This window comes from Hordeum vulgare, chromosome 6H (assembly GCF_904849725.1).
Source record: "Hordeum vulgare subsp. vulgare chromosome 6H, MorexV3_pseudomolecules_assembly, whole genome shotgun sequence".
Classification (NCBI taxonomy): Eukaryota; Viridiplantae; Streptophyta; class Magnoliopsida; order Poales; family Poaceae; genus Hordeum; species Hordeum vulgare.
In genome coordinates this window covers 103,073,014-103,082,777 of record NC_058523.1, presented here as the reverse complement: position 1 = coordinate 103,082,777, position 9,764 = coordinate 103,073,014, and the positions used below count along the sequence as shown (strand labels likewise).

The window sequence follows — 9,764 nt, the reverse complement described above, 5'->3', positions numbered from 1 at the left end:
TTATATGCTTATTCTTCCATATTAGAAAAAGTGTAATTTACATGTAATTATGTGTACATTTTGTTAACATTTACCCTTTTATTTTCTTTGTTCTTAAAAATGATAATCTCAATGACACCAATTCATTCTTTCTTAGAAAGCTTTATTTTCTCGTTTTCTTGTGTGTTATTAGGCAGACCTAGCCCAAATATCCGGTGGGCTTTTGCATTTTAGTTGCAACCGGCCTAGTGCTCCTACCAAAATATTGACTTACCCAAATTAGTGCAATTCGTTTTCTGATTTTGTTGCACTAGAAAAAAACGACTTGCTCAAATTGGATTTTTAGGAAACTCCACCCCGGTCAATCCCATTTTCTTATGGTCGTCCACGAGCCATATCAATCACATCTGTCCTAAAGCTATGTGCTAGCATTTATCATTTTTAAACCTCCCAAAAAAATTGCTACTTCCTTCAATCCATATTAGTTATCGTTCAAATAGAACATTTTTTAGGCAGTCTATTAACAATTTGGGTCATGTAGATAGCAGTGAAACATTCTCTATTCATATATTTGCGCTTGCCTTTATCAAGTTACATGCAAAATTATCCATTTATCCATCATTGAAACAGGTACTAAGGTCGTCGAACTTAGCATAAAGATATAATTTCAATATCCGATACATCTGCGAACACTAATATGCATCGGAGCGAGTATTTCTTTTTCTTCTTCTTCTTGACTAAGAAATACGGGTTCTACTCGTCAACTCAATTCGAGATAGCTGACAAGATTTGTTTGAAGTGGAACATTGGTTTATCCTTAATCTTAGACTTTCTTTTAAAATGATTAAATACTCACAAAGTCAGAAGCCGCTGGCCAGGTGAGAAATAAGATTATCACGATGAAGAAAAAAAAAGATGATCTCACCCGAAGACAGACGCGTAGCACAGTACAAGATTATTTTAGACAGAAGAGCTTTCAAACAAAAAGGAGATTATTTTAGACAGACGCGGCAGGGCGCGCTGCCTCCCTTGGGAGGGGCAGGAATTCACCCGCGGCAGAGGATCCCAGCCGTCAGATGCCCCCATCCACCCTCACATCAACCGTCCCATCATCACCCCACCCCGTCCGTCCGTCCGTCAGCCGGAGGACGTACGACGGCGGCAGGCGAGACCCAGCCGCGTACCGCAGGTGCCGCAGGCCATACATAGGCCCCCTAGCGGGTGGAGGCTTGCTCATACTCACAAATGCCATTACTGAAAACTGATCAGCCCAAGTTTTTCTCTTCTTCTCTCCCTCCCTCCCTCCACTAGGACTGCGGTCAAATCTGAAAATCTCCCCGCGGCTCCACCACGCAGAAAGGCCCAGGAATCTTGCCTGCGATGCCATGCCACCAGCAGCCTCGAGTGAAGACTGGGGCACTACTGTATAGTGGTGCATTGCTGCATAGCTGGGGAACCGCGCGGCTTGCGGCAAAACCTAGTACTGTAGCAGTAGAGCAGCACGGTCTCAACACCACACCACAGGAGAGGATCTTTGAACAAGAAAGCTACTAGTATCCCTAGCTAGGAGCGTGTGTGCCTTGAGAAAAGATCCTTTTGGCAAGGCTGGCACGAGCCCAGGAACACACACGACACGCTCAAAGGAGTAGCGGCTGGAACGCCGGACGGAGATATAGCCCGGGCGGTCGCAGGCGCCAGTGAGTGATGAGGGAGAAAAAGTAAAGAGGAGATCATCTCATGGCATCGAGTGAATAAAGGCAGAGGTGTAAAACTAGTAAAATCGGCAGCGGGGCAGGCAGCGGCCACATGGACGCAGCTTTGCCAGCTGCTCCGTCCGGTACCGAGCGAGAGGCGAGAGCCCCCCCGCTTTGTTTAAGCCCTCGCTGTTTCAGAAACAGTGGCCGGCCTGCAGCTACGTGTGTTTTCAATTGCTTTCTCCGCTGCGCCTTTTGCCTGCTACTCTACTACGAGCACTAGTATATTTTTCTTACACAGAAACTTAGAGCCGCTCACATGCTGCGCGCACAGGGCCCGATCGCCGGCACACACGGAGGAGACGGAGAGGAGAGCCGCTCCGGCCCGGTCTCCCATCTTGGCCTGGCCTAGCCTCCTCCGGTTCAAACGGTGGCCGGCATCTCCATCAAGTTACTCACCGGCCATGAAAAGTTCTCCCCCAAAAAGGTTGCATTGTGCATGCTCGTTTCACTTGTTTATCTCTTTTTTTTCACCAGGTCCACATGGCGCCGTGATTAAACCCGCACCCATTTCATCCAACTTTTTTGCAGTAACTGATTAAGATAACATTAAGTAATTTCAGTGAACATTGATTTGCCACTGCAAGAACAGACAACGATAACGCCATGACAACAGTTTTCAGAAATCTCTGTCATATCTTTTCTCCTAATACAGTATTGGTTGGAGTTCAGAACAAACTCGGGATCGAATGTGCATACTTGGGGAAACAAAACACAAAGTTGAGAGGGAAAAGGATGGCGAAACACATTAGACAGAATTTACAGGGGCGAGGAGCAAAATGCGCGGGGCTCTAGCTTATTAGCCAGCTTCTCCTCAAGACAACCACAAAAAATCAGAGGTCGCGGTTTGTTTCTCGTCGATCTTGGGATCTCTTGTTCACTCCAAATCCAAACTAGCTATCTCTCTCGAAAATCTTTTTCGTTCCCTTTTCTTTGGCAAAGGAAATGCTGCCTAGTAGTAGTAGTACTGTATTACCTAATGGAGGCTACTTGCTCTACCGCTAAACCTAGCTAGCTTAGTCAAAACAAGGTCAGTTTCATTTGCTGGTGCCAAGATCTCTACCGCTCACGCTGCTTCCGCCGGCGGTGGCGGTGGGATGGGCGGCCTTCCGGCCGAGCGACGACCGCAGCCGCGCGGCGGCGTCCTTGGCTGCCGTCTCCTTCTTGTCCTTGAAGAACCCGAACGACGGCCGCGAGCAGACGGGCACGTTGAGCACCACCGGCGTGGAGTATGACCGGTCCATCACGCGCGAGCGGGACCGGAGGCTGGAGTGGACGCTGCCGGCGGGGGAGCTGGAGCTGCGCTCGAGCCCCTGGAACACGATCTTGCCGGAGGAGTTCATGCGCGGGGAGTCCACCGAGGCCACGGACGGCGGCGGCGGGGTGGCGGCGCGGCGACGGGCAGGGCTGTGGGCGGCGCGCGGCGGGGCGGAGGCGGGAGGGTGGTAATGGCGCTGGGGTGGCGCGGAGGCGGGCGGGTGGCAATGGCGCTGGGGTTGGGAGCGGACGAGCCGGATTCTTGGCTTCGGGGTGAGGTCGACCGAGTCGATGGAGTGGCGCGGGAAGTCGTCGTGGTCGTGGGCGGAGGAGGAGGACGACGACGACATGGAGAAGCGGGAGGAGGCGAGGGAGAGGGACGCCTCCGAGTCGGAGCTGTCGCGGAGGAGCGGCGCCACGGAGAGGTCCGACGCGCGGCCGCCGTTCCGCTGGAGGAGGAGCAGCTTGAGGGACCTGGCCGCCGACGAGCTAGACGCCCTTGACGGAGTCGCAGGCACCGGCGAAGGAGACTGCGGAGGCGACGGCGACGCAGACGGCTTCTGCGGGGTCTGGACCTTCCTCAGCCGGAGCAGCTCCCGCCAGCGGCTCGAGCACGTCGGCGCCTTGGGGGAGAACACGTAGGGGTCGAACGGCTCGGCCACGGAAGGGCGGTGGGTCTTCACCAGCTCAGGCGTCGCCGGGATCTCCGCCAGCACACTCTCCCGCTCCCGCTCAGCCTCCGGCGCCGCCACGGACGCGGGCTGCGGCGGCCGGAGCGGCAGCAGCTTCCCGTCCGCGAACAGCTCGTCGGCGGGGAGCATGGTCGCCGACCCGCCGAAGCTGAACTCGAAGTCGATGAACTCCTTGGACGCCGCGGCCGGGGCAGGCTGATCCGGCTTCTCCAGCGACAAGGCCTTGCCGTGATCCGCCGCCACGGCCAAAGGTGCCTCCCGGCTGAAGGAGAGGCGCGGGCCGAGCCAGCCGTAGGAGACGGCGGCGGGGGCCGCGGCGGGCATGCTGCTGGCGACGGCGGACGCCATGGCGCATCCAAGGTCGGCAGGGCCAGGAGGGAGGGAGGGAGCGGGCAGTACACTGGTCACTGTACTTGGCTGCGGGTGTGGAGTTGGTGAGAAGGGAAATGCCGAGACAGGGACGTCCGGGTAAAGCCGCGCGTATATATAACCTGCCACGGTAATTTTCCTGACAGGCCGGGCCCAGGCGGCCATCTGAGGGGCCGACGCGTGGGCCCGACCCCTCTTGGAGACGGGGAATTAATCCGCGGTTAATGTTCATTTTTAACAGTGCGTAGGTTGGTGGCGCTACTCGACTAATGGTAGTGGTACAGTGCTACACCTCTCACAATCTTTGTGTCTGAATGAATCTGATGAAGGAAAATCGGTGTTGTTTTTGTCTGAGCGTTGCGTTAACGGACAAACGAACGCCGAGAGAGGCACGCTGCCTCTGCATGCATGGAGCAAGCGGCAGTGATAATTGTGTGCGCGACGTTGCGTTTCGATCACGCCGCGACAAGGCAGATCTGCTCACGCAAGTGCTTAGGGGAGCTCTAAGGGCATGTACAATGGAGGCCACCTTGGTGCTGCCCCAGCCATCCACATAGATAAACTGAAATGAAGCTACTAGTCTATGTCACAATCACCCAATGGAAGCTACTCCCTTTAATGACATGATCACACTTTTTCTTTTACAGCTACATTTCAACACATGCAACCTTCAGTACATTTAAACTTTACCATCAACCTTTTGAATCAACAATATCAACAAGCTTACACATTGAAAGTCATAAAAAAACTTGATCCCCAAACAAAAAAACAACAATTTTGATATCCAAACGATATCAACAATTATGTTTTGACCATGACAGAGAACATCCCACAACAATAGAACATTATTACCAGCAATTTTTTATATCCAAAATATAACAACAAGTATTTCTTGACCATGACACAAAAAATCTCACAATAATAGAACAATCTAAAGGTTTCCAAGCACAAGAGAAGATTTGTAAACACGTATATCATATTTATTCAAAGTTCAAACTGAATTTGTTGGTGTATCCGTTGGCCCTTCTCGTTCAAAACAAAACAGTCTCACATCTTCTATGCTTCCTTGCACATGAAGCTCCCCTTTGCTGCACACATATCTACAGAACATCCATAACAAGGAAGACACATGTTAGAGTATATTTAGAACTAGCATGGCACAAACTATGTGGAGAACAGAGGAAATACATATCTACAGTTTGGTTTTAGTCAAGGACATACATATCTACAGTTTAGTTCAAAATGTAGTAACTTCAAATGAATATCAACAATTTCTAGCATGGCGCATATCTACAGAGCATCCATAATAGTTTGGTTTGAAAGGCAAATGAATATCAATGGTTAGTTTATCTCCAAATGGCCGACACGCAAGCAGTTCAATCAGGTTTAGCATCCAACTTTAGCACTCAAGTTCAGGTTTGCACTTACAAAAACAAAGACAAAACAGGTTTATCATCCAACCTTTGCACTCAAGTTCAGGTTTGGCTTCAATTAACTACCAACGTTAGCAGATAAGTTGAGCAGGTTTCAATCAGCTTACGAAACACACACAACATCTAAACAAAGGAGAGACGAACAAGTTGGACTACATACCTTCTATCCCTCCTTGAAAAGTTGATCCCCCAATCTCGTGACAGCCCTCACATGCATCTCCTTTGCCCATGGCTCCATTGTTGTAGTGTCGGCACTCAACATTTGTGTAAACTTATCAAACAACTTGGTTCTTTCCTCAGCTAACTTTGCCACAGTCCTCTCCTTTGCTGCCTCATATGCAAGTCGGTTAGCTTCTACCTTCTGAGCAGATAAACGACTCTGCAATTCCATCATCTCATTCGTCTGGACCTTAGTATTAGCTTGTGCTTGTAGGAAGGCCTCAATCTGTTCTTTCATGTCATTCATCTCACTAGGGGCTTCCTTCTCTTTTCCTGTAGCTTTCTTCGCCCTCTTTGTTCCTGGGGGACGCTGAGCATTCTCAGTTGGTGTTGGCGCTGACCTCTTTGTTCCATCTCCTTCTGTGTATACATGAATCTTCCACTTCTGGCTGTCTTTCACAGCTTCCCACCAATGCACATATGTGAACTGGTGTCCATTGCGGCTGTGGTACAGGTCTAGAGCTTGCTGCATCAATTGTTGATCACACCGGCCACTCGCATAGGTGTCTCTCATCTGGTTATAGCAGCCGTTGAAAGAGGTTACCTTCTTTGTTGTTTTGTACCAATGGTTCTTGAGGTGCTTGACGTCCCGCTTTCGGTCACTCTCAGTTGTGCTGTTGAATGTATCAGCAACCTCCTTCCAGTAGTATTCTGCCTTCTTTGCATTCCCATCGATAGGATTCACAGAGTTGCGCAACCAAGCACTCACCTGCACAAAGGAAGTAAACATGCAAGTAAGCATGCAATTAAATTTGATAAACAATACATATAAGATATAACTACTATGTCACAATGAATTTCACAACAAGTACAGAAGTGTGTTTCCAACCACATACAAAATGATTTGCAGTTTTCTCATAACAAGATTGCAACACTTGTAAAGTTACTTTGGAAATACTTTCTCAAACAACTAAGAAACTATTTTTAGGTGGACACTGAGAACCATTTGATCTAAACACTGAGACTTGTGCAAGTATAAATGGAGTATAAAACAGGATGCATGTATAGTAGGAGTATAAAAACAGGAGAATCAGCCTAAATAAATTCTGGGGGCTTACCAATCTGATGTCCTCTTCTTTTGTATAATATAACCTTTGTCTATCTTCATCAGCTGCTTCCACATCAATTGTGACTCGTTTTCGCTTACTGGATGGAGTTGTGGTCCTTGGATCAGATGTTGATGGAAGAGGGTGGTGCTTGGTTGGTGGCGGCGGCTGCGTGCAGAACATCGGATGTTGGAAACCAAGCTGCTGAGGGGTTGGCAAGGGAAAGTTTGGATGACTTTGGCCTTGAAGGAAGCTCATGAAACCATTAGGAGGACGATATTCCATTGCAGCTGAAAGAGAAGGTAGTACATGAAACTGAAGTTCATGGTTCAGTGATGTAGTACATGAAACTGAAGAAAATAAAGAACACAAGTGAGTATGTATAATCTAGAGTAAATTCAAAACAATCTTAAAACACTCTTTATATAACACATACAATTCGAAGATAGTCACTCCTCTGTCTCTCTCTGTCTCTCTCTCTCTCTCTCTCACACACACACACACACACACACCCACCCACCCACACACACACACACACTAATTGTTTGTATCTTCGCTGAATTTCTTCCAAATATGCTCAACCAAGTCTTGTTTGAGCCGATTGTGCATGGCTCGGTCACGGATCTCAACGTCTCTTCTGACCACGTCAGCAAACAAAGGAGTAGCCCCACTAATCGCTGTAGGTGGCAAAGCAGTAGATGAACCTAGAGCTTCATTCAAATCGAAAGGCAACTCCACGCCCTTCTCATCTTCGAGTATCATGTTGTGCATGATCACACACGCTTTCATTATGTTGCAGATATCTACTTGATCCCAAAGTCGTGATGGTTCTGCCACAATTTTGAAGCGTTGTTGTAGAACTCCGAATGCACGTTCAACATCCTTTCTCGCACCTTCTTGTTTCTTTGCAAATAACTTGTCCTTCTCAGTTTGAGGCAACCGAATGGTTTTTACAAAAACAGCCCACTCCGGATATATTCCATCTGCAAGATAATATCCATTCTTGTATTGTTGCTCATTGACATAGTAGTCTACCCTAGGAGCATCCCCTTGCAATGTTTGAGTGAACAATGGTGATTGATTGAGCACATTGATGTCATTGTTGGATCCTGGAACACCAAAGAAGGCATGCCATATCCATAGATCATGGGATGCAACAGCCTCAAGGATGATGGTAGGGACACCATAGTCACCACGTGTAAACTGCCCCTTCCATCCGACCGGACAGTTTTTCCACTCCCAATGCATGCAGTCTATGCTTCCTAGCATGCCTGGAAAACCACGTGCTTCGCCAATTTCTAGTAGACGCTGAATGTCTTCAACAGTTGGCCTGCGCAAATATTCTCCACCAAACTTGGCAATGACCCCCTTGGCAAAATTTTCAAGACACTTGAGTGCCGTAGTAGCACCTAGTCGAATGTGGTCATCTGTTTTGTCAGCAGGTACACCATACGCCAACATATGCATGGCTGCTGTGCATTTCTGTAAAGGCGATAGACTTGGACGGCCGAGGGCATCTACCCTTTGAGTGAAGTAGGGAGACCACTCACCAAGCGCTTGAACAATGCGTAGAAAGAGGGGCTTTCCCATGCGGAACCTTCTACGAAAGTAGTAATCAGGATAGGTAGGATTATCAGAGAAGTAATCTGCTATGAGAAGTTGGTTGTAAAATTCTCTCTTCCTGTCAATATATGTCCTAGGGGCTGACTGACGCCTAGTACTTGGAGCTGCTAGTGCATCATGAATATTGGTAGCTATTTGTGCAGCAAAGTTGTTGAGAATATTCTGTTGTGCCAAGTAATCTTCTAGCGAGAACACTTCTGTCGGGTCAATGATGTCATCTTCGAACTCATCGGAACTCGATTGTGACATATTGCAAGTTGAGCTACAATTTAAATATCAAGTAGTAAGAATTATGCACACAACTACACTTGGAACTATAATCTTGGACATGGCCATTTTCTAAGTTATTAATCAGAACAGTAACAGGCATTCCACAAATAAAGAAAGCAAAATCCTAACATAACAGATACTTCAACATATACTTCTACTAACTAACTTCAACATATACTTCTACTAACAGATTTCCTGTTAGCAAGAGAGTATTTTGCCAACAGGGCAAGAAGTACATGAAAGAACCGTAGGATCAGCCACATATACAGTTTGTACATGAAAGAGCTGTAAACATGATAATTTGAATACTGATTTCCTGTCGCAGTTTGTACAAATGATCCACTACTATAGTTGATATACTACAAGAATATCCAGACTTGTCTCCGGCCACATATACAGTAGATACTTCAGCAAATATAGACTTCCAGACTTGTGGTGAAGTTGAGATGGAATAACTACTGTACTGAATATACAGAACTATGAAGTGATAGAGGATAATGAACTCCGTGCTGCTAGAAGAAATTTTGTAGGTAAATCACACATAACTATGAACAGCTAATAGTGGAAGTCTGACCAAATTGACATAACTCTGGAAGTCTGACCAAACTCTGGAAATCACACATAACTATATAGTGGAAGTCCGGCCACATATACAGAACTATCAATTTGCATAACTCTGGATGTCTGACCAAATTCGATTGACATAGATGCCATATTTGAAGGAGTGGTCTTCACTAGACATGGAGTATGCAGATTCTTTATCTGGAATATGGAAGCTCTATTGACCCGACAGATTCTTTATCTATGAACAGCTAATATTCCGATTCTGTATATGGAGCAAAGAACAGGAAGAGACAGAGAAAATAACATACCCGCAGGATGACGCCGACGGCAGGCTGAGGACGAGGGTGAGGGCGAGGACAGCAGGCTGAGGACGACGCCGACGACAGGCTGAGAACGACGCCGACGACAGGACGAGGACAGCAGGAAGATCGGGCTCCTCTCGTTCGCGCCTCAGATCGGGCTCCTCTCGTTCGCGCCTCAGATCGGAGACACAGGCAGGCTGACAGCGTCGACGGGGGGCTGGCTGGACAGCGTTACCGTCGACGGCGGGCTGGGGAT

The 9,764-nt window shown here is 47.9% G+C and overlaps 2 protein-coding genes across 2 annotated transcripts; both read right to left on the bottom strand.

Moving 5' to 3' along the window:
* Positions 1-2,349: 2,349 nt before the first annotated feature.
* LOC123401842 (proline-rich protein 36-like) lies at positions 2,350-4,538 on the bottom strand. Its single transcript, XM_045095697.1, has one exon. The coding sequence runs from the start codon at positions 4,214-4,216 to the stop codon at positions 2,771-2,773; it is 1,446 nt and encodes a 481-aa protein (XP_044951632.1). The 5' UTR covers positions 4,217-4,538; the 3' UTR covers positions 2,350-2,770.
* Positions 4,539-7,280: 2,742 nt separating this feature from the next.
* Positions 7,281-8,445, bottom strand: LOC123404680. The gene has a single exon (XM_045098618.1). The coding sequence runs from the start codon at positions 8,337-8,339 to the stop codon at positions 7,287-7,289; it is 1,053 nt and encodes a 350-aa protein (XP_044954553.1). The 5' UTR covers positions 8,340-8,445; the 3' UTR covers positions 7,281-7,286.
* Between the last annotated feature and the right edge of the window lie 1,319 nt (positions 8,446-9,764).